At 44.9% G+C, this 19,049-nt stretch overlaps 2 protein-coding genes and 1 long non-coding RNA gene across 3 annotated transcripts in view; 1 reads left to right on the top strand and 2 right to left on the bottom strand.

Annotated features, from left to right (window-relative positions):
* Positions 1 to 19,049, bottom strand: part of LOC134816056 (uncharacterized) — a 41,583-nt gene that overhangs the window by 16,806 nt on the left and 5,728 nt on the right. Inside the window, exon 3 of the long non-coding RNA XR_010160350.1 lies at positions 254 to 369. This is a non-coding gene — a long non-coding RNA (uncharacterized LOC134816056). The remainder of the gene's footprint in view (positions 1 to 253; positions 370 to 19,049) is intronic.
* Positions 2,299 to 5,775, top strand: LOC134815607 (uncharacterized). Its single transcript, XM_063824157.1, has 4 exons — positions 2,299 to 2,519; positions 2,657 to 2,772; positions 3,090 to 3,162; positions 5,043 to 5,775. The coding sequence occupies exons 1-4, from the start codon at positions 2,300 to 2,302 to the stop codon at positions 5,213 to 5,215; spliced, it is 582 nt and encodes a 193-aa protein (XP_063680227.1). The 5' UTR covers position 2,299; the 3' UTR covers positions 5,216 to 5,775.
* Positions 3,611 to 4,565, bottom strand: LOC134814682 (uncharacterized; the record flags this gene model as incomplete). Its single annotated transcript, XM_063822850.1, has 3 exons — positions 3,611 to 3,791; positions 4,145 to 4,236; positions 4,500 to 4,565. Coding segments are annotated over 3 exons (339 nt in total), but the record flags the coding sequence as incomplete, so codon positions are not given.

Raw genomic sequence — 19,049 nt, forward strand, 5'->3', positions numbered from 1 at the left:
AAGATCAATCTGTGGGGGGAGGGTTCTTGAAGCATAAAATTGATGCGATAACATTTTTATTCAGAAACTTGAAAGGGAGTCCACCATAATTAATTTGTGAAACTTGGCTCAGAAGTTCAGTTGACCACCAAACGGAACCCATGGTCAACGAGATGTTGGTAAACTGCTATCTCAAAATTGTTTCACAAAATATTTATGGCAAAGCCCTTTAAAAATAATTGATACTAACAACAAGTGTGTAAAATGACTTTACCCTAGTTAGTAAAAGTGGCGCTCATGTCCTGCGTAGCGTTCTACCTATTCACTCTCCCTTTCGTCATCATTACAGCTCTACCCAGTCATCACGAGGTAAGGACTGACTCAATCTGACTGAAAAGTCAGACGTTAACATTCCCCTTTAAATTGTCACAATAGATGTTAAACCAGATTTTAAAAGATTAAAAATTCAATACAGATTAAATTTATATTGGCAGGCAGCCAGCTGACACACTTTGTCTCAGGAGGACGAGAGGCCAGCATTTCCTATCCTGATTTTACCACTGGTCAACTGTTTAGCAGACTTCTTGGTGTACGGTTTCATGCACCCAACTATCAGACATCAAGTTCAGGACCTACTACTGAGACCCAGAACACTGATTCACTGCTGCACCAACACTTCTCCTTGCTAGACCCAGAACACTGATTCACTGCTGCACCAACACTTCTCCTTGCTGAGACCCAGAACACTGATTCACTGCTGCACCAACACTTCTCCTTGCTGAGACCCAGAACACTGATTCACTGCTGCACCAACACTTCTCCTTGCTGAGACCCAGAACACTGATTCACTGCTGCACCAACACTTCTCCTTGCTGAGATCCAGAACACTGATTCACTGCTGCAGCAACACTTCTCCTTGCTAGACCACCAACTATTATTTTCTACTAGATCTACACTTCTACAGTTAAATAGTCAAATATTACAGCGTCGGACCAGCATTGAGCCATGCTTTAGGGTACCCCTGCGCTGGATTATCAATAATCGTATTTCGTGGAAATACAAGAAATATGACTAAAACTACTGATCTATTCGCATTTTATTTTAGTAAATCTTATTAATTTATTACAAGGTTTGATTTAAATGTAATTCCAAATCGTATCTCATATATTTACTTATAAACCACAACCGTTTATGTATTTGTGTTATTTGTAATTACAATTTTACAATTAATTTAAAGTGATATGAATTTGAAACCAAGTTTATGAGTTTGCGATGTGCATAGGGTAATAATAAGGTTTAGGGGTAAAATCTTCAAGGGACACAGGAACTAGTAGAACTTGTAGGAGACATAAACTAGGTCTAACTTACCACAATAAGGTCGCATGGCAGGGAAAGATTAGGTTTTTAGAACTGCCACTCAGGTCACTAGCTGTGTTCAGCGGTATGTACTAGAGCAGGCTCCATGTGAGCGACTAGGCAGTCATTAAGCGGTAAGCGGTATTTAAAAGTACACCCACTATTTTACCCGTGTTAAGGAGCAGATGTCCCAGACCTGGATGCTCTCCACTCACCATTCTCCAGTACCTTGGATCGGACAATTGACCTCAACTCGAGCTCCCATTATGCCATATAAGGAATAATTGCTGCGAGCAGTAGCTATACACGCTGTACAATTATATCACACTCAACCACAGCTGGTCCACTATGGTTGTATTGTTCTTTCGCATTACAAATCTCTTCTCTCCAATAACATAGTTTGAATTTTTACACTTTCGGCTCGTTCGACGCTTTAAAAAACCATGTCATAGTCCATTTCGATTAAAGAATATTTCATTATTCTGCTAGAATCTTTATTAATGATTGTGGAGCATAATTTGTCAAAAGTAGCGGTTTTCTCATTCAAATTTCAGAGAATTTAAGATGACATAATTCATTATTTGAATTTCATGATCTTTTATAGAAAGTAGGTGATATTATTATCAGGTAATATCGAGCATACGTATCGCATTATACCAGAAAATACTGTCTCGATAACCCATAACCGTAATCAAAGTTATCAACGTTGGTTGAGTGAGCTTATAAAATCTTAATGCATATCTGAACTCTGGAGAACGGTGTTTCAACACAATGAAACTTCGTGATCTACAAGGAGCTAGGAATGGCTAACTAATAACCAATACCATTCATCAACTCCGGAGCTGTAAAAAGTTAATAAATTGACCTAAGTTACAAGTCCTCAGTTTGTTGTACCTTTCAACATAATAAGTAAACATGCACAGATCTTTAATACCACTATAACTACTTATAAATACTAGGTAGAATGTGGCGTTACGTGAGTCCTGCACTCTTCGTGCTCGCAGTCACAGTATACTGCCAACAACAATACACTGCCCCGATCTGGGATGTAAGGACCGAGCAGTGGAGTCAGGACAAGGTAGCTGCAGCCGAGGTGAGACCCGACAAGAACTGGGCCTGGCATTACATTGAGAAACCTCCTTTAACTCAGAATATTGCAAAGAAAGAAGAAACACTCAACAGAGGTATAACTTATACTCTTTAATCTTTATCTTACTTAACTAGGTTTCCTCAGAACTGATTATGTAATGTAAGGGGGTATCTTGAAATCTGAATTATAGCTCGGCTGCTTTAGCTGAATGAACAAGTTGTACTTCTTCAGAGCACGAGGTAAAGTGTTGGACCTGCTTTACATTGGACACGCTGGAAGTGAGCACTAATAATTGCAACAGAACCTTGTGTACCGGAAAACAGATCTCTGCTTGCTACAAGTGGCACGTGAGTTCTCTCGTGTTATTTCCACGTGTTGTCACGTGTTATGCCCACGTGTTGTCACGTGTTATGCCCACGTGTTGTCACGTGTTATGCCCACGTGTTGTCACGTGTTATGTCCACGTGTTGTCACGTGTTATGTCCACGTGTTGTCACGTGTTATGCCCACGTGTTGTCACGTGTTATGCCCACGTGTTGTGACTTATACCCAATAACACTATCAGTACTTTTAAGTGTAACAAGTTCGGTTATTAGACTTATTAACAGCAGCTAAATCTCAAAACTTTGCAGCCTTGATAACTACGTATCTCCCACTGTTATAGGTACAGTACGGGTTCAAGAAGTACAGAACTTACAGGGGGTGCATGGACAATTACACGGAGATAGATTACACAAGTAGGACTAATTAATATACATTTTACATATTTTCATAACAAGAATTTTCTTGTTACGAATAAGATTGAATTTGTTTTCCACAGATCAATATGATATAATATGGATTGCGAATTATAACCCGCCTACTGATCCTCAACCCCCCCCCCCCGCTCCCTCACTAAGAAAACCTCCCCCCGCTCCCTCACTAAGAAAACCCCCCCGCTCCCTCACTAAGAAACCACCCCCGCTCCCTCACTAAGAAACCCCCCGCTCCCTCACTAAGAAACCCCCCCCGCTGCCTCACTAAGAAACCCCCCGCTCCCTCACTAAGAAATCCCCCCCACTCCCTCACTAAGAAATCGCCCCACTCCCTCACTAAGAAATCCCCCCAACTCCCTCACTAAGAAACCCCCCACTCCCTCACTAAGAAACCCCCCGCTCCCTCACTAAGAAACCCCCCGCTGCCTCACTAAGAAACCCCCCACTCCCTCACTAAGAAACCCCCCACTCCCTCACTAAGAAATCCCCCCGCTCCCTCACTAAGAAATCCCCCCACTCCCTCACTAAGAAATCCCCCCACTCCCTCACTAAGAAATCCCCCCACTCCCTCACTAAGAAATCCCCCCCACTCCCTCACTAAGAAACCCCCGCTCCCTCACTAAGAAACCCCCCGCTGCCTCACTAAGAAACCCCCCCCCCCGCTCCCTCACTAAGAAACCCCCCCGCTCCCTCACTAAGAAACCCCCCCCCCTCCCTCACTAAGAAACCCCCGCTCCCTCACTAAGAAACCCCCCCCCCGCTCCCTCACTAAGAAACCCCCCACTCCCTCACTAAGAAATCCCCCCACTCCCTCACTAAGAAATCCCCCCCACTCCCTCACTAAGAAATCCCCCCCACTCCCTCACTAAGAAACCCCCCCCGCTCCCTCACTAAGAAACCCCCCCCACTCCCTCACTAAGAAACCACCCCCGCTCCCTCACTAAGAAACCCCCCACTCCCTCACTAAGAAATCCCCCCCGCTCCCTCACTAAGAAATCCCCCCACTCCCTCACTAAGAAATCCCCCCACTCCCTCACTAAGAAATCCCCCCACTCCCTCACTAAGAAACCACCCCCGCTCCCTCACTAAGAAACCCCCACTCCCTCACTAAGAAATCCCCCCCACTCCCTCACTAAGAAACCCCCCACTCCCTCACTAAGAAATCCCCCCACTCCCTCACTAAGAAATCCCCCCCCACTCCCTCACTAAGAAATCCCCCCCACTCCCTCACTAAGAAACCCCCGCTCCCTCACTAAGAAACCCCCCACTCCCTCACTAAGAAATCCCCCCCACTCCCTCACTAAGAAATCCCCCCCCACTCCCTCACTAAGAAATCCCCCCACTCCCTCACTAAGAAACCCCCCCGCTCCCTCACTAAGAAACCCCCCCCCACTCCCTCACTAAGAAATCCCCCCCACTCCCTCACTAAGAAACCCCCGCTCCCTCACTAAGAAACCCCCCCCCGCTCCCTCACTAAGAAACCCCCCACTCCCTCACTAAGAAATCCCCCCACTCCCTCACTAAGAAATCCCCCCCCACTCCCTCACTAAGAAATCCCCCCCACTCCCTCACTAAGAAACCCCCGCTCCCTCACTAAGAAACCCCCCACTCCCTCACTAAGAAATCCCCCCCACTCCCTCACTAAGAAATCCCCCCCCCCCACTCCCTCACTAAGAAATCCCCCCACTCCCTCACTAAGAAAACCTCCCCGCTTCCTCACTAAGAAACCCCCCCCCCACTCCCTCACTAAGAAATCCCCCCCCACTCCCTCACTAAGAAACCCCCGCTCCCTCACTAAGAAACCCCCCCCCGCTCCCTCACTAAGAAACCCCCCCCCCGCTCCCTCACTAAGAAACCCCCAGATGCGATGTGTAGGGGAACAGGACTGCCCCTGAACGAGACATGCGACTGGAGCTTGTGTAAGACAGACTACTGCAACAGCAGTGTAGTGCTCAATATCTCCTACATTCTTCTCGTTCTCATTGTGGTCTACTGGAATCCTCCTGATAATATTAACTGGCCTACCCTCGACTAAAAGCAAGGATTTATCTAGCTTGGGGAGTTAGAGGGACCAGCATTTCAGACGATAAAATAAATTTTTAGAGTTCCACTGTGTTTCTGCAATATTTCTGACTAACATGCTGTCTTGATAAATATCTAATATCCGACTATATAATAGCTGAAAAACATAGATCAAAGTTCGAACTAATGTGGGCTGATGTTATATTATCATGGACAACTTTCTAACAATGTCTAACATAAGATATTTCTTTAACATTAAATTAACCCGAATAGAAGGTTATGATCGCTTGGGGCTTATGAGATGAAATCACGTTCATTTTTAATTGATTTTAGATGATAATAATATGTAGATGTAATATAGACATTTGTAAAAATGGAATATAGTATTATGACAACCTATCGGAAAACAGAAACTTTATTATTCGCACTGCATAACACTGACATAACATTCATTGTATCGGCACGGCGTATCATTTATCAAAAATGTGTTTATTTATTCCGAGTTGCTTTTGTTTTTTATTCTTGACGTTTCTTAATTTGTTTTGCTGAATTGCAATTTTAAATCATTTTTTCAAAGCTCTAGTTTCGATAGACTCCACTTCACAATAACCATGAAGATAACAGAAAGTTCATCGTAATTCATAAGGTGGGAAGTTTAGGTGGGAAGTTTAGGTGGGAAGTTTAGGTGGGAAGTTTAGGTGGGAAGTTTAGGTGGGAAGTTTAGGTGGGAAGCTTAGGTGGGAAGTTTAGGTGGGAAGTTTAGGTGGGAACTTTATGTGGGAAGTTAAGGTGGGTAGTTTAAGTGGGAAGTTTAGGTGGAAAGTTTAGGTGAGAAGTTTAGATGAGAAGTTTAGGTGGGAAGTTTAGGTGGGAAGTTTAGGTGGGAAGTTTATGTGGGAAGTTTAGGTGGGAAGTTAAGGTGGGAAGTTTAGGTTGGAAGTTTAGGTGGGAAGTTTAGGTGGGAAGTTTAGGTGGGAAGTTTAGGTGGGAAGTTTAGGTGGGAAGTTTAGGTGGGAAGTTTAGGTGGGAAGTTTAGGTGAGAAGTTTAGGTGGGAAGTTTAGGTGCAAAGTTTAGGTGGGAAGTTTAGGTGGGAAGTTTACGTGGGAAGTTTAGGTGGGAAGTTTAGGTGGGAAGTTTAGGTGAGAAGTTTAGGTGGAAAGTTTAGGTGAGAAGTTTAGATGAGAAGTTTAGGTGGGAAGTTTAGGTGGGAGGTTTAGGTGGGAAGTTTAGGTGAGAAGTTTAGGTGGGAAGTTTAGGTGGGAAGTTTAGGTGGGAAGTTTAGGTGGGAAGTTTAGGTGGGAAGTTTAGGTGGGAAGTTTGGGTGGGAAGTTTAGGTGGGAAGTTTAGGTGGGAAGTTAAGGTGGGAAGTTTAGGTGGGAAATTAAGGTGGGAAGTTAAGGTGGGAAGTTTAGGTGGGAAGTTTAGGTGAGAAGTTTAGATGAGAAGTTTAGGTGGGAAGTTTAGGTGGGAAGTTAAGGTGGGAAGTTTAAGTGGGAAGTTTAGGTGGGAAGTTTAGGTGGGAAGTTTAGGTGGGAAGTTTAGGTGGGAAGTTTAGGTGGGAAGCTTAGGTGGGAAGCTTAGGTGGGAAGTTTAGGTGGGAAGCTTAAGTGGGAAGCTTAGGTGGGAAGTTAAGGTGGGAAGTTTAAGTGGGAAGTTTAGGTGAGAAGTTTAGATGAGAGTTTAGGTGGGAAGTTTAGGTGGGAAGTTAAGGTGGGAAGTTTAAGTGGGAAGTTTAGGTGGGAAGTTTAGGTGGGAAGTTTAGGTGGGAAGCTTAGGTGGGAAGTTAAGGTGGGAAGTTTAGGTGGGAAGTTTAGGTGGAAAGGTTAGGTGGGAAGTTTAGGTGGGAAACTTAGGTGGGAAGCTTAGGTGGGAAGTTTAGGTGGGAAGCTTAAGTGGGAAGCTTAGGTGGGAAGTTTAGGTGGGAAGTTTAGGTGGGAAGTTTAGGTGGGAAGTTTAGGCGGGAAGTTTAGGTGGGAAGTTTAGGTGGGACGTTTAGATGAGAACTTTAGGTGGGAAGTTTAGGTGGGAAGTTTAGGTGGGAAGTTTAGGTGGGATGTTTAGATGAGAACTTTAGGTGGGAAGTTTAGGTGGGAAGCTTAGGTGGGAAGTTTAGGTGGGAAGTTTAGGTGGGAAGTTTAGGTGGGAAGTTAAGGTGGGTAGTTTAGGTGGGAAGTTTTGGTGGGAAGTTTAGGTGGGAAGTTTAGGTGGGAAGTTTAGGTGGGAAGTTTAGGTGGGAAGTTTAGGTGGGAAGTTGAGGTGGGAAGTTTAGGTGGGAAGTTTAGGTGGGAAGTTTAGGTGAGAAGTTTAGGTGGGAAGTTTAGGTGGGAAGTTTAGGTGGGAAGTTAAGGTGGGAAGTTTAGGTGGGAAGTTTAAGTGGGAAGTTTAGGTGGGAAGTTAAGGTGGGAAGTTTAGGTGGGAAGTTTAGGTGGGAAGTTAAGGTGGGAAGTTTAGGTGGGAAGTTTAGGTGGGAAGTTTAGGTGGGAAGTTTAGGTGGAAAGTTTAGGTGGGAAGTTTAGGTGGGAATTTTAGGTGGGAAGTTTAGGTGAGAAGTTTAGATGAGAAGTTTAGGTGGGAAGTTTAGGTGGGAAGTTAAGATGGGAAGTTTAAGTGGGAAGTTTAGGTGGGAAGTTTAGGTGGGAAGTTTAGGTGGGAAGCTTAGGTGGGAAGTTAAGGTGAGAAGTTTAAGTGGGAAGTTTAGGTGGGAAGTTTAGGTGGGAAGTTTAGGTGGGAAGCTTAGGTGGGAAGCTTAGGTGGGAAGCTTAAGTGGGAAGTTTAGGTGGGAAGCTTAAGTGGGAAGCTTAGGTGGGAAGTTTAGATGGGAAGCTTAAGTGGGAAGTTAAGGTGAGAAGTTTAGGTGGGAAGTTTAGGTGGGAAGTTTAGGTGGGAAGTTTAGGTGGGAAGTTTAGGTGGGAAGTTTAGGTGGGAAGTTTAGGTGGAAAGCTTAGGTGGGAAGCTTAGGTGGGAAGCTTAGGTGGGAAGTTTAGGTGGGAAGCTTAGGTGGGAAGCTTAGGTGGGAAGTTTAGGTGGGAAGTTAAGGTGGGAAGTTTAGGCGGGAAGTTTAGGTGGGAAGTTTAGGTGGGAAGTTTAGATGAGAACTTTAGGTGGGAAGTTTAAGTGGGAAGTTTAGGTGGGAAGTTTAGGTGGGAAGTTTAGGTGGGAAGTTTAGGTGGGAAGTTTAGATGAGAACTTTAGGTGGGAAGTTTAGGTGGGAAGCTTAGGTGGGAAGTTAAGGTGAGAAGCTTAGGTGGGAAGTTTAGGTGGGAAGTTTAGGTGGGAAGTTTAGGTGGGAAGCTTAGGTGGGAAGCTTAGGTGGGAAGTTTAGGTGGGAAGCTTAAGTGGGAAGCTTAGGTGGGAAGTTGAGGTGGGAAGTTAAGGTGGGAAGTTTAGGTGGGAAGTTTAGGTGGGAAGTTTAGGTGGGAAGTTTAGGTGGGAAGCTTAGGTGGGAAGTTTAGGTGGGAAGCTTAAGTGGGAAGCTTAGGTGGGAAGTTTAGGTGGGAAGTTAAGGTGGGAAGTTTAGGTGGAAAGTTTAGGTGGGAAGTTTAGGTGGGAAGTTTAGGTGGGAAGTTTAGGTGGGAAGTTAAAGTGGGAAGTTTAGGTGGGAAGTTTAGGTGGGAAGCTTAGGTGGGAAGTTAAGGTGAGAAGCTTAGGTGGGAAGTTTAGGTGGGAAGTTTAGGTGGGAAGTTTAGGTGGGAAGTTTAGGTGGAAAGTTTAGGTAAGAAGTTTAGATGAGAAGTTTAGGTGGGAAGTTTAGGTGGGAAGTTAAGGTGGGAAGTTTAGGTGGGAAGTTTAGGTGGGAAGTTTAGGTGGGAAGTTAAGGTGGGAAGTTTAGGTGAGAAGTTCAGGTGGGAAGTTTAGGTGGGAAGTTAAGGTGGGAATTTTAGGTGGGAAGTTGAGGTGGGAAGTTTAGGTGGGAAGTTTAGGTGGGAAGTTTAGGTGGGAAGTTTAGGTGGGAAGTTTAGGTGGGAAGTTTAGATGGGAAGTTTAGGTGGGAAGTTAAGGTGGGAAGCTTAGGTGGGAAGTTTAGGTGGGAAGTTTAGGTAGGAAGTTTAGGTGAGAAGTTTAGGTGGGTAGTTTAGGTGGGAAGTTTAGGTGGGAAGTTTAGGTGGGAAGTTTAGGTGGGAAGTTTAGGTGGGAAGTTTAGGTGGGAAGTTTAGGTGGAAGTTTAGGTGAGAAGTTTAGGTGGGAAGTTTAGGTGGGAAGTTAAGGTGGGAAGTTTAGGTGGGAAGTTTAGGTGGGAAGTTTAGGTGGGAAGTTAGGTGGGAAGTTTAGGTGGGAAGTTTAGGTGGGAAGTTTAGGTGGGAAGTTTAGGTGGGAAGTTTAGGTGGGAAGTTTAGGTGGGAAGTTTAGGTGGGAAGTTTAGGTGGGAAGTTTAGGTGGGAAGTTTAGGTGGGAAGTTTAGGTGGGAAGTTTAGGTGGGAAGTTTAGGTGGGAAGCTTAGGTGGGAAGTTTAGGTGGGAAGTTTAGGTGGGAAGTTTAGGTGGGAAGTTTAGGTGGGAAGTTTAGGTGGGAAGCTTAGGTGGGAAGTTTAGGTGGGAAGTTTAGGTGGGAAGTTTAGGTGGGAAGTTAAGGTGGGAAGTTTAGGTGGGAAGTTTAGGTGGGAAGTTTAGGTGGGAAGTTTAGGTGGGAAGTTTAGGTGGGAAGTTAAGGTGGGAAGTTTAGGTGAGAAGTTTAGGTGGGAAGTTTACGTGGGAAGTTTAGGTGGAAAGTTTAGGTGGGAAGTTTAGGTGGGAAGTTTATGTGGGAAGTTAAGGTGGGAAGTTTAGGTGGGAAGTTAAGGTGGGAAGTTTAGGTGGGAAGTTAAGGTGGGAAGTTTAGGTGGGAATTTTAGGTGGGAAGTTTAGGTGGGAAGTTTAGGTGGGAAGTTTAGGTGGGAAGTTTAGGTGGGAAGTTTATGTGGGAAGTTAAGGTGGGAAGTTTAGGTGGGAAGTTAAGGTGGGAAGTTTAGGTGGGAAGTTTAGGTGGGAAGTTTAGGTGGGAAGTTAAGGTGGAAAGTTTAGGTGAGAAGTTTAGGTGGGAAGTTTAGGTGGGAAGTTTAAGTGGGAAGTTAAGATGGGAAGTTTAGGTGGGAAGTTGAGGTGGGAAGTTTAGGTGGGAAGTTTAGGTGGGAAGTTTAGGTGGGAAGTTTAGGTGGAAAGTTTACGTGGGAAGTTTAGGTGGGAAGTTTATGTGGGAAGTTAAGGTGGGAAGTTTAGGTGGGAAGTTAAGGTGGGAAGTTTAGGTGGGAAGTTAAGGTGGGAAGTTTAGGTGGGAATTTTAGGTGGGAAATTTAGGTGGGAAGTTTAGGTGGGAAGTTTAGGTGGGAAGTTAAGGTGGGAAGTTTAGGTGGGAAATTTAGGTGGGAAGTTTAGGTGGGAAGTTTAGGTGGGAAGTTAAGGTGGGAAGTTTAGGTGGGAAGTTAAGGTGGGAAGTTTAGGTGGGAAGTTTAGGTGGGAAGTTTAGGTGGGAAGTTAAGGTGGGAAGTTTAGGTGGGCAGTTTAGGTGGGAAGTTTAGGTGGGAAGTTAAGGTGGGAAGTTTAGGTGGGAAGTTTAGGTGGGAAGTTTAGGTGGGAAGTTTAGGTGGGAAGTTAAAGTGTGAAGTTTAGGTGGGAAGTTAAGGTGGGAAGTTTAGGTGGGAAATTAAGGTGGGAAGTTTAGGTGGGAATTTTAGGTGGGAAGTTTAGGTGGGAAGTTTAGGTGGGAAGTTTAGGTGGGAAGTTTAGGTGGGAAGTTTATGTGGTAAGTTAAGGTGGGAAGTTTAGGTGGGAAGTTTAGGTGGGAAGTTTATGTGGGAAGTTTAGGTGGGAAGTTTAGGTGGGAAGTTTAGGTGGGAAGTTTAGGTGGGAAGTTTAGGTGGGCAGTTAAGGTGGGAAGTTTAGGTGGGAAGATAAGGTGGGAAGTTTAGGTGGGAAGTTTAGGTGGGAAGTTTATGTGGGAAGTTAAGGTGGGAAGTTTAGGTGGGAAGTTTAGGTGGGAAGTTTAGGTGGGAAGCTTAGGTGGGAAGTTTAGGTGGGAAGTTTATGTGGGAAGTTAAGGTGGGAAGTTTAAGTGGGAAGTTTAGGTGGGAAGTTTAGGTGGGAAGCTTAGGTGGGAAGCTTAGGTGGGAAGTTTAGGTGGGAAGTTTAGGTGGGAAGTTTAGGTGGGAAGTTTAAGTGGGAAGTTTAGGTGGGAAGTTTAGGTGGGAAGTTAAGGTGGGAAGTTTAGGTGGGAAGTTTAGGTGGGAAGTTTAGGTGGGAAGTTTAGGTGGGAAGTTTAGGTGGGAAGTTTAGGTGGGAAGTTTAGGTGAGAAGTTTAGGTGGTTAGCTTAGGTGGGAAGGTTAGGTGGGAAGTTTAGGTGGGAAGTTTAGGTGGGAAGTTTAGGTGGGAAGTTTAGGTGAGAAGTTTAGGTGGGAAGTTTAGGTGGGAAGTTTAGGTGAAAAGTTTAGGTGGGAAGTTAAGGTGGGAAGTTTAGGTTGGAAGTTTAGGTGGGAAGCTTAGGTGGGAAGTTTAGGTGGGAAGCTTAAGTGGGAAGCTTAGGTGGGAAGTTTAGGTGGGAAGTTAAGGTGGGAAGTTTAGGTGGGAAGTTTAGGTGGGAAGTTTAGGTGGGAAATTTAGGTGGGAAGTTTAGGTGGGAAGTTAAGTGGGAAGTTTAGGTGGGAAGTTTAGGTGGGAAGTTTAGGTGGGAAGCTTAGGTGGTAAGTTAAGGTGAGAAGCTTAGGTGGGAAGTTTAGGTGGGAAGTTTAGGTGGGAAGTTTAGGTGGGAAGTTTAGGTGGGAAGCTTAGGTGGGAAGCTTAGGTGGGAAGATTAGGTGGGAAGCTTAAGTGGGAAGCTTAGGTGGGAAGTTAAGGTGGGAAGTTTAGGTGGGAAGTTTAGGTGGGAAGTTTAGGTCGGAAGTTTAGGTGGGAAACTTAGGTGGGAAGTTTAGGTGGGAAGTTTAGGTGGAAGTTTAGGTGGGAAGTTAAGGTGGGAAGTTTAGGTGGGAAGTTAAGGTGGGAAGTTTAGGTGAGAAGTTTAGGTGGGAAGTTTAGGTGGGAAGTTTAGGTGGAAAGTTTAGGTGGAAGTTTAGGTAGAAGTTTAGATGAGAAGTTTAGGTGGGAAGTTTAGGTGGGAAGTTAAGGTGGGAAGTTTAGGTTGGAAGTTTAGGTGGGAAGTTTAGGTGGGAAGTGAAGGTGGGAAGTTTAGGTGAGAAGTTTAGGTGGGAAGTTTAGGTGGGAAGTTTAGGTGGGAAGTTAAGGTGGGAAGTTTAGGTGGGAAGTTGAGGTGGGAAGTTTAGATGGGAAGTTTAGGTGGGAAGTTTAGGTGGGAAGTTTAGGTGGGAAGTTTAGATGGGAAGTTTAGGTGGGAAGTTAAGGTGGGAAGCTTAGGTGGGAAGTTTAGGTGGGAAGTTTAGGTAGGAAGTTTAGGTGAGAAGTTTAGGTGGGAAGTTTAGGTGGGAAGCTTAGGTGGGAAGTTTAGGTGGGAAGTTTAGGTGGGAAGTTTAGGTGGAAAGTTAAGGTGGGAAGTTTAGGTGGGAAGTTTAGGTGGGAAGTTTAGGTGGGAAGTTTAGGTGGGAAGTTTAGGTGGGAAGTTAAGGTGGGAAGTTTAGGTGAGAAGTTTGGATGGGAAGTTTACGTGGGAAGTTTAGGTGGAAAGTTTACGTGGGAAGTTTAGGTGGGAAGTTTATGTGGGAAGTTAAGGTGGGAAGTTTAGGTGGGAAGTTAAGGTGGGAAGTTTAGGTGGGAAGTTAAGGTGGGAAGTTTAGGTGGGAAGTTTAGGTGGGAAGTTTAGGTGGGAAGTTTAGGTGGGAAGTTTAGGTGGGAAGTTTAGGTGGGAAGTTAAGGTGGGAAGTTTATGTGGGAAGTTAAGGTGGGAAGTTTAGGTGGGAAGTTTAGGTGGAAGTTTAGGTGGGAAGTTTAGGTGGGAAGTTTAGGTGGGAAGTTTAGGTGGGAAGTTTAGGTGGGCAGTTTAGGTGGGCAGTTTAGGTGGGAAGTTAAGGTGGGAAGTTTAGGTGGGAAGTTAAGGTGGGAAGTTTAGGTGGGAAGTTAAGGTGGGAAGTTTAGGTGGGAAGTTAAGGTGGGAAGTTTAGGTGGGAAGTTTAGGTGGGAAGCTTAGGTGGGAAGTTTAGGTGGGAAGCTTAAGTGGGAAGCTTAGGTGGGAAGTTTAGGTGGGAAGTTTAGGTGGGAAGTTTAGGTGGGAAGTTTAGGTGGGAAATTTAGGTGGGAAGTTTAGGTGGGAAGTTAAAGTGGGAAGTTTAGGTGGGAAGTTTAGGTGGGAAGTTTAGGTGGGAAGCTTAGGTGGTAAGTTAAGGTGAGAAGCTTAGGTGGGAAGTTTAGGTGGGAAGTTTAGGTGGGAAGTTTAGGTGGGAAGTTTAGGTGGGAAGCTTAGGTGGGAAGCTTAGGTGGGAAGATTAGGTGGGAAGCTTAAGTGGGAAGCTTAGGTGGGAAGTTAAGGTGGGAAGTTTAGGTAGGAAGTTTAGGTGGGAAGTTTAGGTCGGAAGTTTAGGTGGGAAACTTAGGTGGGAAGTTTAGGTGGGAAGTTTAGGTGGAAAGTTTAGGTGGGAAGTTAAGGTGGGAAGTTTAGGTGGGAAGTTAAGGTGGGAAGTTTAGGTGAGAAGTTTAGGTGGGAAGTTTAGGTGGGAAGTTTAGGTGGAAAGTTTAGGTGGAAAGTTTAGGTAAGAAGTTTAGATGAGAAGTTTAGGTGGGAAGTTTAGGTGGGAAGTTAAGGTGGGAAGTTTAGGTGGGAAGTTTAGGTGGGAAGTTTAGGTGGGAAGTTAAGGTGGGAAGTTTAGGTGGGAAGTTTAGGTGGGAAGTTTAGGTGGGAAGTTTAGGTGGGAAGTTAAGGTGGGAAGTTTAGGTGGGAAGTTTAGGTGGGAAGTTTAGGTGGGAAGTTTAGGTGGGAAGTTTAGGTGGGAAGTTTAGGTGGGAAGTTTAGATGGGAAGTTTAGGTGGGAAGTTAAGGTGGGAAGCTTAGGTGGGAAGTTTAGGTGGGAAGTTTAGGTGGGAAGTTTAGGTGGGAAGTTTAGGTGGGAAGTTTAGATGGGAAGCTTAGGTGGGAAGTTTAGGTGGGAAGTTTAGGTGGGAAGTTTAGGTGGGAAGTTAAGGTGGGAAGTTTAGGTGGGAAGTTTAGGTGGGAAGTTTAGGTGGGAAGTTTAGGTGGGAAGTTTAGGTGGGAAGTTAAGGTGGGAAGTTAAGGTGAGAAGTTTGGATGGGAAGTTTACGTGGGAAGTTTAGGTGGGAAGTTTAGGTGGGAAGTTTAGGTGGGAAGTTTAGGAGGGAAGTTTAGGTGGGAAGTTTAGGTGGGAAGTTTAGGTGGGAAGTTTAGGTGGGAAGTTTTGGTGGGAAGTTTAGGTGGGAAGTTTAGGTGGGAAGTTTAGGTGGGAAGTTTAGGTGGGAAGTTTAGGTGGGAAGTTTAGATGGGAAGTTTAGGTGGGAAGTTAAGGTGGGAAGCTTAGGTGGGAAGTTTAGGTGGGAAGTTTAGGTAGGAAGTTTAGGTGAGAAGTTTAGGTGGGAAGTTTAGGTGGGAAGCTTAGGTGGGAAGTTTAGGTGGGAAGTTTAGGTGGGAAGTTTAGGTGGGAAGTTAAGGTGGGAAGTTTAGGTGGGAAGTTTAGGTGGGAAGTTTAGGTGGGAAGTTTAGGTGGGAAGTTTAGGTGGGAAGTTAAGGTGGGAAGTTTAGGTGAGAAGTTTAGGTGGGAAGTTTAGGTGGGAAGTTTAGGTGGAAATTTACGTGGGAAGTTTAGGTGGGAAGTTTATGTGGGAAGTTAAGGTGGGAAGTTTAGGTGGGAAGTTAAGGTGGGAAGTTTAGGTGGGAAGTTTTGGTGGGAAGTTTAGGTGGGAAGTTTAGGTGGGAAGTTTAGGTGGGAAGTTTAGGTGGGAAGTTGAGGTGGGAAGTTTAGGTGGGAAGTTTAGGTGGGAAGTTTAGGTGGGAAGTTTAGGTGGGAAGTTTAGGTGGGAAGTTAAGGTGGGAAGTTTAGGTGGGAAGTTTAGGTGGGAAGTTTAGGTGGGAAGTTGAGGTGGGAAGTTTAGGTGGGAAGTTTAGGTGGGAAGTTTAGGTGGGAAGTTTAGGTGGGAAGTTTAGGTGGGAAGTTTAGGTGGGAAGTTAAGGTGGGAAGTTTAGGTGGGAAGTTTAGGTGGGAAGTTTAGGTGGGAAGTTAAGGTGGGAAGTTTAGGTGGGAAGTTAAGGTGGGAAGTTTAGGTGGGAAGTTTAGGTGGGAAGTTTAGGTGGGAAGTTAAGGTGGGAAGTTTACGTGGGAAGTTTAGGTGGGAAGTTTAGGTGGGAAGTTTAGGTGGGAAGTTTAGGTGGGAAGTTTAGGTGGGAAGTTAAGGTGGGAAGTTTAGGTGGGAAGTTTAGGTGGGAAGCTTAGGTGGGAAGTTTAGGTGGGAAGTTTAGGTGGGAAGCTTAGGTGGGAAGGTTAGGTGGGAAGTTTAGGTGGGAAGTTTAGGTGGGAAGTTTAGGTGAGAAGTTTAGGTGGGAAGTTTAGGTGGGAAGTTTAGGTGGGAAGTTAAGGTGGGAAGTTTAGGTGGGAAGTTTAGGTGGGAAGTTTAGGTGGGAAGTTTAGGTGGGAAGTTAAGGTGGGAAGTTTAGGTGGGAAGTTTAGGTGGGAAGTTTAGGTGGGAAGTTTAGGTGGGAAGTTTAGGTGGGAAGCTTAGGTGGGAAGCTTAGGTGGGAAGTTTAGGTGGGAAGTTTAGGTGGGAAGTTTAGGTGGGAAGTTTAGGTGGGAAGTTTAGGTGGGAAGTTTAGGTGGGAAGTTAAGGTGGGTAGTTTAGGTGGGAAGTTTAGGTGGGAAGTTTAGGTGGGAAGTTAAGGTGGGAAGTTTAGGTGGGAAGTTTAGGTGGGAAGTTTAGGTGGGAAGTTTAGGTGGGAAGTTAAGGTGGGAAGTTTAGGTGGGAAGTTAGGTGGGAAGTTTAGGTGGGAAGTTTAGGTGGGAAGTTTAGGTGGGAAGTTTAGGTGGGAAGTTTAGGTGGGAAGTTTAGGTGGGAAGTTTAGGTGGGAAGTTTAGGTGGGAAGTTTAGGTGGGAAGTTTAGGTGGGAAGTTTAGGTGGAAGTTTAGGTGGGAAGTTTAGGTGGGAAGTTTAGGTGGGAAGTTAAGGTGGGAAGTTTAGGTGGGAAGTTTAGGTGGGAAGTTTAGGTGGGAAGTTTAGGTGGGAAGTTAAGGTGGGAAGTTTAGGTGGGAAGTTTAGGTGGGAAGTTTAGGTGGGAAGTTTAGGTGGGAAGTTTAGGTGGGAAGTTTAGGTGGGAAGCTTAGGTGGGAAGCTTAGGTGGGAAGTTTAGGTGGGAAGTTTAGGTGGGAAGTTTAGGTTGGAAGTTTAGGTGGGAAGTTTAGGTGGGAAGTTTAGGTGGGAAGTTAAGGTGGGTAGTTTAGGTGGGAAGTTTAGGTGGGAAGTTTAGGTGGGAAGTTAAGGTGGGAAGTTTAGGTGGGAAGTTTAGGTGGGAAGTTTAGGTGGGAAGTTTAGGTGGGAAGTTAAGGTGGGAAGTTTAGGTGGGAAGTTTAGGTGGAAAGTTTAGGTGGGAAGTTAAGGTGGGAAGTTTAGGTGGGAAGTTTAGGTGGGAAGCTTAGGTGGGAAGCTTAGGTGGGAAGTTTAGGTGGGAAGTTTAGGTGGGAAGTTTAGGTTGGAAGTTTAGGTGGGAAGTTTAGGTGGGAAGTTTAGGTGGGAAGTTAAGGTGGGTAGTTTAGGTGGGAAGTTTAGGTGGGAAGTTTAGGTGGGAAGTTTAGGTGGGAAGTTTAGGTGCGAAGTTTAGGTGGGAAGTTTAGGTGGGAAGTTTATGTGGGAAGTTAAGGTGGGAAGTTTAGGTGAGAAGTTTAGGTGGGAAGTTTAGGTGGGAAGCTTAGGTGGGAAGTTTAGGTGGGAAGTTTAGGTGGGAAGTTTAGGTGAGAAGTTTAGGTGAGAAGTTTAAGTGAGAAGTTTAGGTGGGAAGTTTAGGTGGGAAGTTAAGGTGGGAAGTTTAAGTGAGAAGTTTAGGTGGAAAGTTTAGGTGGGAAGTTAAGGTGGGAAGTTTAGGTGGGAAATTTAGGTGGGAAGTTTAGGTGGGAAGTTTAGGTGGGAAGTTTAGACGGGAAGTTTAGGTGGGAAGTTTAGGTGGGAAGTTTAGGTGGGAAGTTTAGGTGAGAAGTTTAGGTGGGAAGTTTAGGCGAGAAGTTTAGGTGGGAAGTTCAGGTGGGAAGTTTAGGTGGGAAGTTTAGGTGGGAAGTTTAGGTGGGAAGTTTAGGTGGGAAGTTTAGGTGAGAAGTTTAGGTGGGAAGTTTAGGTGAGAAGTTTAGGTGGGAAGCTTATGTGGGAAGGTTAGGTGGGAAGTTTAGGTGGGAAGTTTAGGTGGGAAGTTTAGGTGGGAAGTTTAGGTGGGAAGTTTAGGTGGGAAGTTTAGGTGGGAAGTTTAGGTGGGAAGTTTAGGTGGGAAGTTTAGGTGGGAAGTTTAGGTGGGAAGTTTAGGTGGGAAGCTTAGGTGGGAAGGTTATGTGGGAAGTTTAGGTGGGAAGTTTAGGTGGGAAGTTTAGGTGGGAAGTTTAGGTGAGAAGTTTAGGTGGGAAGTTTAGGTGGGAAGTTTAGGTTGGAAGCTTAGGTGGGAAGTTTAGGTGGGAAGTTTAGGTGGGAAGTTTAGGTGAGAAGTTTAGGTGGGAAGTTTAAGTGAGAAGTTTAGGTGGGAAGTTTAGGTGGGAAGTTAAGGTGGGAAGTTTAAGTGAGAAGTTTAGGTGGGAAGTTTAGGCTGGAAGTTAAGGTGGGAAGTTTAGGTGGGAAGTTTAGGTGGGAAGTTTAGGTGGGAAGTTTAGGTGGGAAGTTTAGGTGGGAAGTTTAGACGGGAAGTTTAGGTGGGAAGTTTAGGTGGGAAGTTTAGGTGGGAAGTTTAGGTGGGAAGTTTAGGTGGGAAGTTTAGGTGGGAAGTTTAGGTGGGAAGTTTAGGTGGGAAGTTTAGGTGGGAAGTTTAGGTGGGAAGTTTAGGTGGGAAGTTTAGGTGGGAAGTTTAGGTGGGAAGTTTAGGTGGGAAGTTTAGGTGGGAAGTTTAGGTGGGAAGTTTAGGTGGGAAGTTTAGGTGGGAAGTTTAGGTGGGAAGTTTAGGTGGGAAGTTTAGGTGGGAAGTTCAGGTGAGAAGTTCAGGTGGGAAGTTTAGGTGGGAAGTTTAGGTGGGAAGTTTAGGTGGGAAGTTTAGGTGGGAAGTTTAGGTGGGAAGTTTAGGTGGGAAGTTTAGGTGGGAAGTTTAGGTGGGAAGTTTAGGTGGGAAGTTTAGGTGGGAAGTTTAGGTGGGTAGTTTAGGTGGGAAGTTTAGGTGGGAAGTTTAGGTGGGAACTTTAGGTGAGAAGTTTAGGTGGGAAGTTTAGGTGGGAAGTTTAGGTGGGAAGTTTAGGTGGGAAGTTTAGGTGGGAAGTTTAGGTGGGAAGTTTAGGTGGGAAGTTTAGGTGGGAAGTTTAGGTGAGAAGTTTAGGTGGGAAGTTTAGGTGGGAAGTTTAGGTGGGAAGTTTAGGTGGGAAGTTTAGGTGGGAAGTTTAGGTGGGACTTTGGATCACATCACTCTTAACTTAGAATTTCACCTTATGGATGAGTTCAATTTCCGAGCGTTTAGGTGGGAAGTTTAGGTGGGACTCCTAGAGGATCGTGTGATTGGTCCATGAATATTGTCAAGGACAGATTGTGGTGATAATCACTTAACTTGAGTTAACCAATGAATATGTCAAAACTGCCATTACTTACTATGACACTATTATGTATTATCTACTTATTAATCGAGTTGCAATACAACGTGTTTCAAGGATTTCAAAGGATTTCAAAGGATTTCAAAATAAAATGATCATTACAATAAACATTGTGTCGGATCTAAATTTTAAAAAATAAAGATAAAATGAAAGTCAAAAACGAAAAAACCGAAACCTGTCCTGAAAAATGCACGGTTGACGGTTATAGTCTAAAAAGTTTAAAAACCGAG

Source organism: Bolinopsis microptera, chromosome 5, assembly GCF_026151205.1.
Source record: "Bolinopsis microptera isolate Bmic1 chromosome 5, MBARI_Bmic_1.0, whole genome shotgun sequence".
Taxonomy (NCBI): Eukaryota; Metazoa; Ctenophora; class Tentaculata; order Lobata; family Bolinopsidae; genus Bolinopsis; species Bolinopsis microptera.

What these genes read in the sequence shown, in the direction of transcription:
- LOC134815607 (XM_063824157.1), top strand. Translation starts at nt 2,300, where the DNA reads ATGTGGCGTTACGTGAGTCCTGCACTCTTCGTGCTCGCAGTCACAGTA. An exon ending in CTGCTTGCTACAAGTGGCAC is followed by an intron (nt 2,773 to 3,089) that starts GTGAGTTCTCTC and finishes CCACTGTTATAG; the next exon opens with GTACAGTACGGGTTCAAGAA. An exon ending in CACGGAGATAGATTACACAA is followed by an intron (nt 3,163 to 5,042) that starts GTAGGACTAATT and finishes AGAAACCCCCAG; the next exon opens with ATGCGATGTGTAGGGGAACA.